The sequence below is a fragment of the Dendrobates tinctorius genome, unplaced genomic scaffold (genome assembly GCF_039654945.1).
Source record: "Dendrobates tinctorius isolate UK_male_01 unplaced genomic scaffold, ASM3965494v1 ptg000023l, whole genome shotgun sequence".
Lineage (NCBI taxonomy): Eukaryota > Metazoa > Chordata > Amphibia > Anura > Dendrobatidae > Dendrobates > Dendrobates tinctorius.
The window spans coordinates 11,262,911-11,279,740 of record NW_027361691.1 but is presented as its reverse complement, the minus strand read 5'-3'; the positions used below and the strand labels follow the sequence as shown (position 1 = coordinate 11,279,740).

The window sequence follows — 16,830 nt, the reverse complement described above, 5'->3', positions numbered from 1 at the left end:
CCATGCTATTTTAGAATTTTGGATAACTAGAGGAGGAAGACCTGTGAAGACTCAGACGTCAAGGTTAGATTTCAGAAAGGCAGATTTTAAGGGATTCAGAAAGAGAATTGGAGGGATCCAATGGCTGGATATCCTTAAAGACAAAAATGTTCAGGAAGGATGGGAAATCTTGAAAAATGAAATTCTCAAAGCACAATTGTTAACAATTCTGAAAAGAGGGAAGAATAGGAAGCATTTAAGGAAGCTAGGATGGATGAACACAGAACTTAAGCACATGCTATAAAGGAAGAAAAAAAATGTTTATAAAATGGAAAGAGGGAGGCATATCTAAAGAAGAATATAATGCTGTCTGCAGAACCTGCAGGGCACAAATCAGATTACCTAAAGCTGACAATGAATTGAGGCTTGCAATAGATGTCAAAAGCAATAATAAAGGATTTTGGGGATATGTCAAAAGTAAAAGAAAAGTCAAAGATGCTATAGGATTTCTACAGGATGAAAATGATGAAATGGTAAGACAGGATGTTGAGAAGGCCGAACTTTTAAATTCCTATTTTGCATCCGTTTTCTCTCAGAAAGGAAATGTAACATCAACTGTTATTCACTGTCCTATTAAGGGAATAGAAGAATCCAGGATATCTATAAACAGAAAGATAGTGAGGAAACACTTAGCTAACCTAAATGAATTCAAGTCTCCAGGTCCAGATGAATTACACCCCAGAGTACTGAAGGAGATAGCAGAAGAAATTTTTGAACCCCTCACCATAATCTTTGAAAATTCTTGGAGAACAGGAGAAGTCCCAGAAGACTGGAGAAGAACAAATGTTGTTCCCATCTTCAAAAAGGGGAAGAAGGTGGACCCAGGCAACTATAGGGCAGTGAGTCTGACTTCTATACCAGGCAAGATCTTTGAACAAATTATTAAACAACGTGTATGTCAGTACCTGGATAAGAATGAAGTGATTAAACAGAGTCAGCATGGGTTTGTAACTAATAAGTCATGTCAGACTAACTTAATTTCCTTCTATGACGGAATCACTGATTGGGTGGATCAAGGAAATGCTGTAGATATAGTATATCTTGACTTCAGCAAAGCATTTGACAGTCTCTCATACAATCCTTATTGAAAAAATGACTAAGTATGGAATGGACAAGGCAACTGTTAGGTGGATTCATAACTGGCTTAGTGATCGGACCCAAAGAGTGGTCGTAAATGGCTGCACATCCAGTTGGAAGAATGTCTCAAGTGGGGTACCACAGGGCTCTGTCCTGGGCCCTGTATTGTTCAACATCTTTATCAATGATTTAGATGAAGGAATTGATGGAAAACTGATTAAATTTGCTGATGACACAAAGCTAGGAGGGATAGCTAATACTAGAGAAGAGAGAGAGAGGATTCAAAAAGATATAAACTGGAGAAGTGGGCAGCAACTAACAGAATGGTTTTTCACAGGGAAAAATGCACTACATCTGGGCAATAAAAATGAAAAAAGCATATACAGAATGGGAGGAATAGGCCTAAGCAACAGCACATGTGAAAAAGACTTGGGTATACTAATAGATCACAGATGGAATATATGAGTCAACAGTGTGATGCAGCAGCAAAAAAGCAAATGCAATTCTAGGATGTATTAACAGAAGCATACAGTCTAGATCACGTGAAGTCATTATTTCCCTCTACTCCTCTTTGGTCAGACCTCAACTGGAATATTGTGTCCAGTTTTGGGCACCACATTTTAAAAAAGACATCAACAAACTGGAGCAAGTTCAGAAAAGAGCAACCAGAATGGTGACCGGTCTGCAAACCCTGTCTTATGAGGAAAGGTTGCAGGATTTGGGATTGTTTAGTTTTCAAAAGAGAAGACTGAGAGGAGACTTAGTAGCTGTCTATAAATATCTAAAGGGCTGTCACATTATAGAAGGATCAACTTTATTCTCATTTGCACAAGGAAAGACTAGAAGCAATGGGATGAAACTGAATGGGAGGAGACACAGATTAGATATTAGAAAAAACTTTGACAGTTAGAGTGATCAATGAGTGGAACAAGCTGCCACGAGAAGTGGTGAGTTCTCCTTCAATGGAAGTCTTCAAACAGAGGCTGGACAGACATCTGACTGGGATGATTTAGCGAATCCTGCTTTGAGCAGGGGGTTGGACCAGATGGCCCAGGAGCTCCCTTCCAACTCTACGATTCTATGATTCTATCAACAGATTACTTGAAAGAAAAAAAAAAACAAAAAAAAAAACAACACAACTAAACACCATGTAGCTACAAAAGTTTAGCAAAAACTTTGTTTGAAACATGCCTAAGCAGTATATGATCCATCTGGATGTGGTTAGCTTTAGAGATGTCACTTTAGATAATGGCATCCTTGAAGGATTAAGAAAGATGAGTTAGTCTGCTCACAAACATAGGGTAGCCTATGGTTAGATTAGAGGAAAGCTATGGTGAAGACAAAAGGTTTGACCTGGAAGGTCAATTGTGTAAATTGAAATGATAAATGACACTAAAGGGAGCCATCAGGAGGAAGGGAGACATAGCCTGGGATGTGCAACATGGCTTTTAAAGCACAGGATCTAGAGAAGTAGGAATAAAGCTAGTGGAGATAATATGGGAAAATGGAGCAGTTGGGCAAAGGGAGGAGTGAATTAACATAGCACAGAGTAAGTGCTCTATCAAGCATACTTCATGTGACCATACATTTAACTGCATCTTCTCACCAGCTTTTTTTAATCCATCTCTGCCTCTTTAAAGCCAGGCCTATCAAAATAGAGGGGAGGGGATGGAGATAGAGAGAAACAAATGTAGGGAGATGGACCGGCTGTGGCAGCTTCTTGTGTGTCTGGGCTGGAACCATCGGGGCTGTCATCATTGTTGCAGGGGGAAGCACTTACTGACCGGAACAGACCTTTGCGCCTGACTGCTGTGGCGCCCCTGAGGCTCAGTTGCCACAGAGGTACTGCACCTTCTCCTAAGGTGTGGTGCCCCACCATCCAGGTAAGTTGGAGGCTCCTGACCACGCTCCCACACAACAGTAGTTCAGCAAAACCACATTGTGGCTTCTTGCCTAGAGAGAGGCAGAGCACCTTTGGTGGTTCCCTGCTTGGAACACTAGATGTGCTGGGAGGTGGGTGGAGTTTAGAACACATAAAAGAGCGGGATGGTTTTAGGATTACAGGTCAGTCAGTCAGAAGGAGAGTTGGAGAGAGGAAGCCACTCGGAGAGGAGTGGGGATCCCTGGAAGAGGGATGGAGGAAGGAGTGCTGCAGCTGCCTCCGTGATCTCAGCCAGCTGGCGCTGGAAAGGAAAGAAGGAGAAAGACATTGAACTGAAGCCTGAGCTTCCATAGGAGAGAAAGACAAGTATGGAACGTAGGAGTAAAAGGGAACACAGAGGACGTGGGTTAGAGGAAGAACCCTGCCTAGAAGTTCTAAGCGCAAGGCCGGGGCCCGGTCCCTGAGGTTGTATGGACACTAATGGTTCTGCAGCACACACCGGTGGAGTAGTTAGCTGTAAATGCACTACTCCCATCTAAGACTTGAGGGCACAACAGCAACACGGATAGAGAGCCGGGACTTAGGAGTAGAGAGTCCCCGAAGCAGGCTACAGCTGTCTGCCATACAAGTAGAGTTCTTGGGAACATCTGTCAGGAGGAACTCCAGTGTAACTCAGTAATAGGAGATCTTCACACTTAAAAGGCGCTATAGAGGAGACGTTCAGAAAGGCACATGTAGGCGGAGCATGGAAGGGAGCATTCCATCTTGCCTGGAGGTTGACTGAGTCTCTGACCCGGAGGACACCGTACAGAAGCGGGTACTACAGACCGAGTAAAGCTTTGGAACTACATGCCCTGGTGTCCTCCATTCCTTCCCGCGTCCATCCGCCTGGCACTGCTACATCCCCTGCGCCGGACACTACACCATCTAAGTGTCTCCACATCTACACTGCCCTGGGACAACAGCCCTGCCTGTAGAGGGCTATAACATCATTGCTGCACCACACCATCTGTCCCAGAGGATCTGTCTGCAGCGTCGATTTAACACCTCCCTTTCCGAACACTACAGGTGGCATCACAAACTATTCATCTAACTACAGTACATTCCATCATTCACAACATCCCCCATTAATTGGGCGCCCAGGAACACGGACCAGGTCACCACTGCCATGACACGTCCCGCTGATACCGGCCCGGTACCGAGTAACCCCACGGCCCAGGGAGGGCGACCCAATGCAGGGGGTGGGGTAGGGATAAAGGGAGCCGAGTGCGCGAAAGGAGGACTTCAGGCGGGAAGACAGGGCACACTCAAGGAGAAGGTTGACTCAGTCTCCACGGTTCCCCGCCAATCAGCAGGTCTTTGCCGCAGCTTAACCGCCTTTACAAGCACTGCCTGCATTGAGTTACAGCAGAGCTCCTGCCAAACTTCCATACCTGAGAGCTCTGACTTGACAGCACCCTCCTCAGTGCCTGATGTTCGTTACCAGACGGACCATGCACAGCACGTAGACATCATAGGCACCTCTGCAGCCTCCTCTCCGGAACATTGTTTCCCACTCCCCCAGCCCCCCCCCCCCCCCCCATCTTCTACTCCCCGTGTAACTCCATGTATCAGGACTGGAAGCCAGGAACCACTGTTTCGTTGAAGAGAGACATTGCTTCGACTTCATCCGGGATCACTTCAGAGACTTCTTGTGTCGCCTGCATCGACAGCATGGGATCGTGTAACCCTGATCTTCCGGGAGCTACAGACTGATAAGTTGATCCATACCTTTACCAATCGTTGTTAAAGTTATATCTACACTGTTCATCTTTCCTGTATTTGTATTATTGTGTTTGCACGATCTGCCTGCGTGGAGTACTGATTGCCAATTAATTTCTGCATAGAATACCCGTTAACTCTTGTTCTGCCTCCTGCTAGTCACTGCATCCCGCGTTTCTTCTAGCAACCTCACATTAGCAGGTGGGATGGTGCTCTTAATGAGGTTGGCCACTATTTTACATGTCCATTTCACATGAACCAGAACTAAGCATTTCACCAAATACCTTTCTTTAGCAAATCCTGCTGTAACCTGAACTGCTTTTCTGGTCACTTGATTTCTGGCTGAGGGTCTTGTGATGTCAGGTCAAAAATCTTCCTCTCTTATATGCTCTGGAAACTCACATGTTGGCGTATCTTAATTTAGCAAAGCTTACCGATTGCTGAATGTCTGCGGCCGCCCGTCGCATGCATTCAGCACACTGACGACAGGGGAGCCCTGTCATTTACCGATACCACTCATCTTGCTCTCTGCTTTCCCACAGCCATTAGCGATGAGAGATGGCCTTTGGTGATGAGCGAGTATACTCGTTGCTCGGGTTTTTCCGAGCATGTTTGGGTGTCCTCCGAGTATTTTGGCATGCTGGGAGATTTAGTTTTCGTTGTCTCAGCTGCATGATATGCGACTTGCAGACAGGCTGAATACATGTGAGGAATACCTGTTTGTTAGGGAATTCCCACATGTATTCAGCCTGTCTGCAAGTCGCAAATCATGCAGCTGAGACAACGAAAACTAGATCTCCGAGCACGCCAAAATACTCGGCGGACACCTGAGCATGCTCGGGAAAATCCTAGCAACGAGTATACTCGCTCATCACCAAAGGCCATCTCTCCCTCTCTGCACTCAGTTGTATCCGCATCAGTAAGACGTGAATACAACTGATGTGCTGCCACCAGAATAGGGGTTGCAATCTGCACCCTGCTCTGCCAAGAACTCCAACACAATGCAGGCCACTTCCGGCCTGCAACTTATTGGAGGCTGTGCTCACAGAATACTTTCTGGCCAGCATGAACTGCAGAGAAGAGGCGACTGCCTGGATTAGTTATGTGGCGCCCCTGAGGCTCAGTCACCACAGAGGTACTGCACCTTCTCCTAAGGTGTGATGCCCCACCAACTAGGTAAGTTGGGAACTCCTTTCCACACTCCAACACCTGCACCCCACACACACGGGATAGTTCAGCAGGACCAGATTGCAGCTCCATGTTTAGAGGGTAGCAGAGCACCTTTCGTAGTTCCTGGCTTCGTAACACGAGATGTGCTAGGAGGTGGGTGGAGTGGAGATATTTAAAAGAGTGGGAAAGTGTAGGATTTGAGGTTCAATCTGGCAGGAGGTCAGGCGAGAGGAGAGAGGACAGTCAGTCAGGAGAGTCTGAGGATGGGTCTGAGAGGGAAGGAGATCCCTGGAAGAGGGAGAGAAGGAGTGCTGCAGCTGCCTCAGTGACCTGAGCCAGCTGGCACGGCAAAGGAACAGAAGGAGAAAGACGTAGAACTGCAACCTAAGCTTCCATAAGAGAGAAGGAACAGCGCGGAACGAAGGAGTAGGAGAACAGAGAGGAGTTGTGGATTGGAAGAGGAACCCTGCCTATAGGTTCTCAGTGCAAGGCCGGGGCCCGGTCCCCGAGGTTGTATGGACACTTATGGCTCTGCAGCAGACACCGGTGGAGTAGTTGGCTGTAAATGCACTACTCCCATCTAAGACTTGGGGCACAACAGCAACTGAATAGAGAGCCAGGACTCTGGAGAAAGGAGTCCCCGAGAGAGGCTACAGCTGTCTGTCATACAAGTAGAGTTGCTAGGAACATCTGACAGGAGGAACTTCAGAGTACCACGGTACTGGAGCTCTTCACACTAAAAGGCGCAATAGAGTCGTTCAGGAAAGGTACATGTTGGCGGAGTGTTGGAGAGGAGAAGTCTGACTTGCCCGGGAGGTTGATTGAGTCTCTGCCCCGGAGGACATGGCACGGAGGCAGGCACCAGTGTGTACCACGAACTGTGTAAAGCTTTGGAACTGCAAGCCCTGGTGTCTTCCATTCAATTGTGCGCCAACACCGCTACATCTGGGTACCAGCACTGCTACCTCCCCTTCGCCGGACACTACACCATCAAAGTGTCTCCACTTCTACACTGCCCTGGGGTTACAGCTTTACCTGTGGGGAGCTACACCATCTATGCTGCAACACACCATCAGCCCCAGAGGATCTGCACGCAGCGTTGGCTTAACATCTTGCTTGCCAAACACCAAAGGTGGCATCACGAACTATCACAAACTATATCACAAACCACCCTTGATTTGTGGTGCCAAGGGCCACGGACCGGGTCACTGCTGCTGTGACACATTCCCCTGACACCGGCCCGGTACCGAGTGCCCCACAGCTCTGGGACGGGGCGACCCAGTTACGTATAGGCTTTAACATTTGGCCATGCTGTGTGAGAGGGAGGACCGTGAGATGAGGGGCTGTGCGGGAAACTCGGCTCCTGAGTGTCGGTGGCAGTGCCGGGTATTAACATGTGAGACTCGGCCGTGTTTCTCACATGTGTGATCCCAGCCTTAAAAGATAGGTAAGCAGGACACATGCAGAAGTAGGCAGAGCTTAAGGGAGGAAGTACACAGCCCTACGCAGACCAGCCATACGCAAGTGTGAACTTAGCCTAACAGGCGATTGCATCACAATACTTGGACTGGCCAATGCTCTCCTGACCTGAGCATGACAGCTGCATAGAAATACATGTTGTCACGCTCCTGTCTGGAGTGCCGCCGTACTGTCCGAGCATTGCGACGCGATCGTCGTCCGTATTATATAGCCTTCTGACTGCACCATCAGCTATATGTAGAATAAAGTTAAGAGGACTATTTGGCTATCTTGACTGTTCCCAATCAAGACTGATCACTCTAAGGATACCAATCCCCCTGTCAGCAAGTAACTATTGACCGATGGTTACAGTGCACAAGATTGAGTCAAATTACAAGTCTTTGTGCAAGTAATTTTTCTGACTCCATAACTGGGCTGCAAGTTTTGGGGCTCTTAGACAATGTTTTGTATTGAATCAGTACTCACACCAAGAAACTTCATCAGATGGCTTCAACTTTACTACAGAGGCACATACGGAGATTTAAGAAAGGTGTTTATTCACAATAGAAACAGCAGCAGCTGCAACATCTGCAGTAGTTAAGACAATTCTGAACCAGAGATGAACCATGAATGATGGGTCACCAACACTAACTGGGGAAGAAGGGAGTGGTCACTCGCAAAGCTGGACTACAGGGAAAGAGACAGGACAAACTACTAAAAAGAGGCAAACCTGATTACATTGCAGAGAAACAATACTGTATGATCCTCAAGTCGAGGGACATGACAGTCATACATTTCCAGATGAAACTTCAGAATTCCAAGTTAGGATTCCCCAGGCTCCAAGACCACCCTGACAAGTTCTACCAGCCATAACTTCTAGTAGAATTTTCCACAAAGGCATCTTTGGCTCCATCCTTGCTTTTTCGCATCTAAAATGCTCCAAACTGTAGTAATGCTAAATCTACACACAGTAGTAGAGCATCCATTAGTGCTCCCTCATTAGTAATAATGCCATCTTTTGTGCACCCTAGAAAGTATCGGAACTTGGTGCCTGCATACAGTAGTCCACTGTTGTGCACCTAGCAGCCCATTACCCCATCCTTCCCAAGTAAGCCTTTCATTTCAACCAGCTCCTTTAAATAGTAATAGTATGAACACAAGAGGCACTTTGAGAAGTTCTTTGGGTCCACTCCAACAAATGCCAGTGTGGGAGAGAGGGTCCCCGTCGAGTGTCCGGGTCGGAACCAAGGGGACCGTCACCTGGGTTCCGGGGGAAGCTCTTTCCGGGTGACAGTTCAGGGACGGACCGTGGAGACTGACTGGTGGACTGGGGGAGGAGCCAATATAAAAGGGGCGGGGAACGAGAGTCACTGAGTCAGCAGAACAAGACAGAAGGTGCAGGAGATTGTGGGAGCAACTGAGAGGCAGAGCGACTCACCAGAGCCAGGAAGGAGGCCAGAGACAGGAGAGATACTTCCCCTTGACATCAGTGGGATGGCGCCGAGATGACCGTCCGAGAACCGCTGCCCCATGTCAACCAGCAGCCGCCTCCTTCCAGCCTGCGGCTGCGGCCTGCCCGCGGTCATTTGCAGCCATTGCCGCCTCGCTCCTGCCCATGGCTGCGGCCTGCCCGCGGTCACCAGCAGCCGTTGCCGCCTCACTCCTACCCGCGGTCACCAGCGGCCGTTGCCGCCTCGCTCCTGCTCGCGGCTGCGGCCTGCCCGCGGTCACCAGCGGCCGCTGCCGCCTCACTCCGACCCGCAGCCTGTCTCCCGCTGCCCACAGCCGCTCTGCCCTCACCTGTGGTCGCGGCAAGCCCAGTGCCGTCGGCGGCCACCTCTGTCCCGCTCCAATCCGCGGCAGGGGCCGAGCCTATGCTTGCCAAGGATTCCCTGTCGCAGCTGCTAGCTGCACAGGTGGCCTGTCACCCGCCACCCCGCATCGCTGCCGCTTGCCCCCGTCCAGGGGCTGTGGCCTACTCGTCCAAGGACTCCTCCGGGGCCGGAGGTGCCCCAGCGCCACAGGAGTGGCAGAACGCTCGAAGACTACGCCAACTCTTCAGCAGCTTGGCCCAGCGGCTGCTCCACCGAAGAACCACCGTCCAGAACGCCGAGGGACGTCAGGACGGCTAAGTTGACTATATAGTTAAGGACCCGTAGTCGGCAACACCGCGGCCCTATAGTGACTGGCTCTCGCCGGATGTAGTTGTGTTCTACTCTGTTTGTATTTACTTGTATTGAGCCCCTGTGAGGGCAACCCTTGTTACCCCTTTTGGTCGGTCAGGCTGAGCCTGAGGAAAGTCACCTCTAGGCCTATAAACGTTATTACAAAAGCACCAAACCGTCTCTCGACTCGTCACTGCATCCTGCGTACCTGCTAGTACCACACCCACACAGAAATCCAATGTCTCTCCTTAATTTACTCACAACACAGGCATAACAAAGCCTACATCTTTCCTATTCCTACCCTATAGCAGAAGTGACATGCTGCAAGTCCATAATTGGTAATGGCTCCATAGGGAAACCATGCGCATAGGAGGTGTTATTAATACAACTGTGTCACTGCATCACCTCTGCCATGCTGCTGATGATGTCAGTGTGCTCTCCTCTTAAGACCCAGACTGTTTTAGGCCTGCAGCTTACACATCTAAGATGCAGGATAGAAAGACACAATGAAAAGGATAGCAAAAAAATAAAGCCCACAATGGCTTTGAGGCATCATAACTTTTTTCAAAAAATATCTGAACGTAAATTTTGCTATTAATACCTGTTAATCTGGGGAATATCTGATCAGAATCAGGCTCCTTTTCCCTCTGGCAGCTGATAATGGAATGCTCTTTCTAGAATGGGTCTTCTCAGCTAAACTTCAATGTATTGCACAGACTCTGTTTCTTTTGACAAGCAGGGCAGAAAGCAATTTCTATTGACTGCTTTGTGGAGAACAGAGGAATCTTTGTTTAGGGACCTGGCTGCAGGTTTAACTATGGTAAATCTTTCAAGGACAATGGTAGACTGGAATTTAGAGCTTGGAGGAAGTGGACCTATCCAAATGGTGGATAACCAAAGTGGACCATCAATGTCACAAGTGATCCCACAGGATTGTCCTGATACTTCCGACTAGTATTACTAGCGCACACAGTTTTTGGGACAGCATTAAGTAAATTAACCTTTTTTCTGGTTATAGCTGGTGGAGTCTTCTGCTCGTGGTGGTGAGTGGCATTTTTGATCCCAGTTAAGAGAACGACCAGAGGATGATCACAAAATCTCAAGTAACAAGAAATGAGAACTTTTCCCATCCAATCTTCCTACTTTATCCCTATTCATTTTCCATTGTGAAATTTCTACAGCTTGACCAAAGCGTTTGCCTTGACGGGAGCCGGTACATCAGCGAATTGTTATTTATGATGTTGTGTCATCTGAAGACTCACCTGTCAACGAAGGCGTGATGAAGAACAAAAATGGGGTCATTAGCGGATCCCTGAACCGAGGACATGGAGCCATTCAGATAGACGTGCAGGGAATTGTGCATGTTACTCTGCGAGCGGTTTGCAATTGCTGTCCGAGGATTTGCAAAACCTAAGTACCAGAGAGAAAAACATTAAAGTAGAAAAAAAAACACAATAAAAACACAATATGCAGTGGATCCATGATACTCGAGAAGCGAGCAATTGGGTCAAACACACTAGCCCTCATATCGTCATTTTTTTATATACTTTTGGAAAAAAAATTTTTTTTATCTCACTAAAGGAGTGACAAAGGGGGATTAGATTTACTTTTTTTTTTATTTATTTTGATCACTGTGATAGATCCTATCACGGTGTTCAAAAGGAACCAATAGTAAAAATTTCCTATTGCTGCCAGCCGGCAGATCTCGGCGGGCGCACTGCACATGTGCCTGCCATTTTTTTCCAACAGAAATGACGCCAGGTGATTGACAACGAAGAACTGGGGAATGGTGAGGTACCGGGATGGGGGGGGGGGGTGATTTCACAAGCCATCATTTCTCTCTCCTCGCGGACATTACAGTATACCATGTCAGAAGAGAGAAGTAATTGAAACAGACAGAACATTTGTTTTTTTGTGATTGCCGTTATTCACTGAATAACGGCAATCATGTGATCAGACACCAGAAATTCCAGCTCTAATCATGTTCTCTGGGGTCTTAGCTACACCCAGTAGCTCAGACCCTAGAGGTTTTCTGACTCTGGGGGGGGAGGGGGCGCTACAGCCTTATTCTCAATCGCCATTTTAAAACGGTGATTAGGGAATAGGTACTCTTAGCTGCCACAGTTTTAATGCGTATTGGCAGTTCCTAAGGGGTTAAAGAACAGTGGCAGAGCAGGGGGCATATAATAACAGGATGTAGAGAGGGAGCTCCAGTCCAAATCTTGCACCGGGGACCATCAGACTACAGCTATGCCACTGAAAAGGGCCCTCACCTCTGGAAGACTTTTACATCACAAAAAAGGCACAAAAACAAAAGGAATCCGCCCCAACATCAATGGTTTTTTTTATTGTCCACAATACGTTGGGTACAGTGTCTGCTTAACGATGGCAAGAATCAAACACTATAAATTGTACTTGCCCATTTTTCAGGACAGCTTTCTAGTAGAATAATTTCATGACATCACATTTTTATTTCCATGCTTCATTACATGAAGGTGGGGGTCCTGGCTGGGTGTGCGGACTTATGCCGTGGAGGCGCCACGCCTGTGCAGGCCGCATGTAACCAATGACGCCAATTTGCCAGGACCATATGTCAACGACTTCATGAAAGGAGACCACAAGTTATTACCAAACGAAGATGCAAACAGCCATTATGTGACCACTAGAGTTGAGCGAAACGGGTCGAAAAATTTCAAAAGTCGCCGACTTTTGTCAAAGTCGGGTTTCATGAAACGAAACCCGACCCTAGGATGAGGTCGGCCACGAGGTCGGCGACTTACGCGCCAAAGTCGCGTTTCAAAAGTTTGTTTTGCGCTCTTTCAGCCAATCAGGATCCACGGACACTGTGGGCAACGTGATGACATAGGCAGGGGTCACCACCATCTTTCAGAAGGGCATGCAAGTGATTGGCTTGCTTTGGTGGGCGTCACAGGGGGTATAAAAGGGCGTGCACGCCGACCTCCATCTTACTTCTGCCGATCTCAGTATAGGGAGAGGTTGCTGCTGATTCTGTAGGGAGAGCGTTAGGCAGGGAAGAAGACAAAAAAAACTGCTTCTGCTGCTAGCGATTTGGCCTGCACAACACACCAGTCACTGTGTGTGCAGTGCAAGGGGAGGCTATATAGTGGTGTATCAGTGGTGTTGGTTGTTGGGCTGCCTTCTAAGGCTTCCTGACATTCCTGCATTGCTGTTTACCCACTGCTCCGCAAACTGTTTTTTTAAAAGCAATCCCAATTTTTTTTTTTGTCCTGCTGAGAAGAAAAAAAAAAAACTGCTTCTGCTGCTAGCAATTTGGCCTGCACAACACACCAGTCACTGTGTGTGCAGTGCAAGGGGAGGCTATATAGTGGTGTATCAGTGGTGTTGGTTGTTGGGCTGCCTTTTAAGGCTTCCTGACAGGCTGGCATTGCTGTTTACCCACTGCTCCGCAAACTGCTTTTTTAAAAGCAATCCAATCTCCCTTATCCTCTAGTCACTTTTGTCACAGCTGTACCATCGAGCCTGTCACATAGCGCTCAGATATTCATTGGGCCTCACACAATCCAAAAGTGTCCAGTGTCCACAAGTGTCTGCAGAAATTCAAAATCTCCCCTGTCCTATAGACACCTTGTACCTTGTTTTACATTACTATATAGTTTGTTGGATTTTGTCTACATTTCTACCAAAAATGAGGAAGGCTGGTGGAAGAGGCCGTGGAATTGGGCGGGGGTTGGCAGCTGGTAATGGTGTTGGATCTGATGGTAGTGGCAAGAGCAAAATAGGACCGAATGCAGGAGGTGTTGAGCCTGCGTCATCGTCTGGCTACATAAGGCCTCGAACGCTTAGTTTTCTAGGAGTTGGCAAACCGCTTTTAAAGCCAGAGCATCAGGAAAAAGTTTTGTCTTACATTGCTGACTCAGCCTCCAGCTCTATCGCCTCCTCTTCTTCAGTTGTAAAAAGTAAAAGCACTGAGTCGTCATTGGAGGCTCATGTTCATGAACCACACCTTTCCTTGTGTCCTTCACCCCAACCAAGATTGAAGGATGACGCAGGCCATACTACTGATTACTCCATGGAGCTGTTTTCACATACCATGCCTGGATTATCAAGTGAAATGGTGAATTACCCAGGCCAAGATGAATCTGACATGGAGTGCACTGATGCACAGCCGCTGATGGATGATTCGGCTGGTACATTCACTCAGAGCACTACATTGTCCTCGCAGTGTACAGAGCCAGATTCTGACCCTGATGAGACTCAGGTGCCCCTTCCCGCACACTATACCACCATACACGGTGACACAGAGGAAGGTGCACATGACATAGAAGAGGAGGTGATGGATGACCCAGTTGTTGACCCAGATTGGCATCCATTGGGGGAAGAGGGTGCTGCTTCCAATAGCTAAGATGAGGAGCATCCACAGCAGACATCGACATCGCAACAGCTGTTATCTGGCAGGCCCGGAGCACTCCAAAGACAGGTTCCAAACATCAAAAGAGTTGCTGGACAGCTTGTCCAGAGGGTCAAAAGATCACAGCGTGCTAGGCCGCAAAATGTCTGCCAAAGTAGGAAGAGTGCAGTGTGGCACTTTTTTGAACAAAATCCTCATGATCAGGCCAAGGTTATCTGTAAGAAGTGCGCAAAGACCTTTAGCCGAGGGAAAAATCTGAAAAATTTGAATACCAGTTGCATGCTTAGACATTTAACCAGCATGCACTTGCAAGCGTGGACACAACACCAAACCTCAAGTGCCACATGTGCAACTGATCACAACGAAGGTAGTCAGCAACGCTACATTGTTTCCCCCACTGTAAGCACACCGGTTAGCACAGCAGCAAATGTTGAGGTGTCGTTGCAAGGCCACAGCAGTCAGGGAATCCCACTGTTATATCAACGAAAGACTGATTCTAGGCCATCAGAAAGAACACCAACTCCATCACCATCATCAACCCTCTCTCAGTCCGCCCTGTCCACCGCTACTTCCACCATATGCAGCTCTCAAGTCCAGCTCACCCTCCCAGACACTATGCGTAGGTCAAGAAAGTACTCAGTCTCTCATCCGCGTACACTGGGTTTGAACGCCCACATTGCCAAACTAATCTCGTTTGAGATGATGCCCTTTCGGTTGGTGGAAAGCACAGCTTTCCGCGAACTCATGGCCTATGCAGTACCACGCTATGACCTACCCAGTCGCCACTTCTTCTCTCGCAAAGCCATCCCAGCCCTCCACCATCATGTGAAAGACCGCATTGTCCATGCACTCAAGCAGTCAGTGAGCGGAAAGGTGCACCTCACAACTGATGCATGGTCCAGTCGGCATGGCCAGGGCAGTTACGTGTCCATCACTGCGCACTGGGTTAATGTGGTGGATGCAGGGTCCACAGGGGACAGCGGTGGTGGGACAGTGCTGCCTAGCCCACGGTATAGGAAACAGTTGGCTGTAGGCGTTCGACCCTCCTCCTCCTCCTCCAGAAGTGAAAGCTCGTCCACAGAGCGCAGTCGTACGAGCACTCCATCTGCAGCTGCCACTGTTGCACACGATGTGTCCCCCTACCGAGCAGCTAGTGGAAAGCGTCAGCAGGCTGTGTTGCAGATGATGTGTTTGGGCAACAGACACACCGCCGAGGTGCTGGCCGAGTACTTGAAGCGACAAACTGAGTCATGGCTGGGCAGTGTACATCTTGAGGCAGGCAAGGTAGTTAGTGATAACGGCCGTAATTTTGTGGCAGCCATAGCCCTTTTAAAACTCAGCCACATACCTTGCTTGGCTCACACCTTGAACCTGGTGGTGCAGTGCTTCCTCAAAAATTATCCGGAGTTAACAGCCCTGCTCCAGAAGGTGCGAAGACTGTGCGCGCGCATCCGTCGGTCGCCTGTACACTCCGTTCGTATGCAGAAGCTGCAGCGATTGCTCCACCTTCCCAACCACCGCCTCATTATCGACATTGCAACAAGGTGGACACCCTGCACATGGTGGAGCGGCTGTGCGAGCAGAGGCAGGCCATAAAGCATTTGTGGGAGGATACACGGCCAGGCACTTTGAGAGCAGACATGGAGTTGACAGTTGTGCAGTGGTCGAAGCTGAAAGACCTCTGTAAAGTCCTTCAGTGTTTTGAGGAATGCACACGGCTGGTAAGCGCAGACGACGCCATCCTAAGCATGAGCATCCCACTTATGCGTCTGCTCATGCAAACTTTGACGCACCTTAAGGAGCAGGCGTCTGCAGCCAATGTTGATGAGGAGGAAGAGGAGGAGGGAATCCTTGATGACATTCAGCCATTGTCTGCTCAGGGACCTCTCCTGGACGAGGTGGAGGAAGAAGAGGAGGAGGAGGAGGAGGATGATGGGGATGATTACTTAGGGGAGGAGGATGCATCTCGTGGGTAAGTGAAAATGTTGGCGTGGCAAGGTCTGGTACAGGGTTTGTGCGTGACTGGAGGGATGTGGATTTGCCAGAAAGTGCTCCTCCACCCAGCACTCGCAGTGCATCATTGACACCGGGAACATTGGCCCACATGTCAGATTATGCCTTGCAGATCCTAAAAAGGGACCCCCGCATTGCCAAAATGATGAACAATGACGACTACTGGTTGGCCAGCATCCTGGATCCACGCTATAAAGGCAAATTACAAAACATCATGCCACAGGAGAACCTTGACCTAATATTGGCTAATAAACAAGCAACTCTGGTAAATCGGTTGCTTGAGGCATTCCCAGCACACAGCAGCGGTGATGGTTCTCACACGAGCCGTACGGGCCGGGGGCAGCTTGGCAGAGGTGTTCGTGGTGCACACAGCAGAAGTGGCGTTGGAGACAGGGGTTTCATGACAATGTTGTGGACTGATTTTTCAAATACCGCTCACACAACTGGTAATACTGCATCGATGGAAAGTGACAGGAGACAGCAGTTGTCAACTATGGTTACAAACTACTTTTCCTCCCATATCGATGTTCTCCCACACAGGTCATTCCCCTTTGACTATTGGGCCGCTAAACTGGACACCTGGCCTGAATTGCCCAATATGCCTTACAGGAGCTCGCTTGCCCAGCTGCAAGTGTGCTATCGGAAAGAGTCTTCAGTGCAGCTGGATCAATCCTGACAGAAAAAAGGACCCGTCTGTCAACCCAAAATGTGGATGATCTAACCTTCATTAAAATGAACCACGCATGGGTTTCCAAGGATTTTGTCCCACCTTCCCCTGATGACACATAGGGTGACAGAAAAATGGCTTGCTTTGGTCCACCTCTTCCTGGTACTTCACCTATTTCGCCTTTTGCATCAGTTGAATGTCCAACATC

At 48.4% G+C, this 16,830-nt stretch overlaps 1 protein-coding gene across 1 annotated transcript in view; it reads right to left on the bottom strand.

Annotated features, from left to right (window-relative positions):
• Positions 1-16,830, bottom strand: part of TYR (tyrosinase) — a 55,964-nt gene that overhangs the window by 26,332 nt on the left and 12,802 nt on the right. The window contains exon 3 of the mRNA XM_073569262.1: positions 10,815-10,962. Coding sequence (XP_073425363.1) covers positions 10,815-10,962 — 148 coding nt within the window. The remainder of the gene's footprint in view (positions 1-10,814; positions 10,963-16,830) is intronic.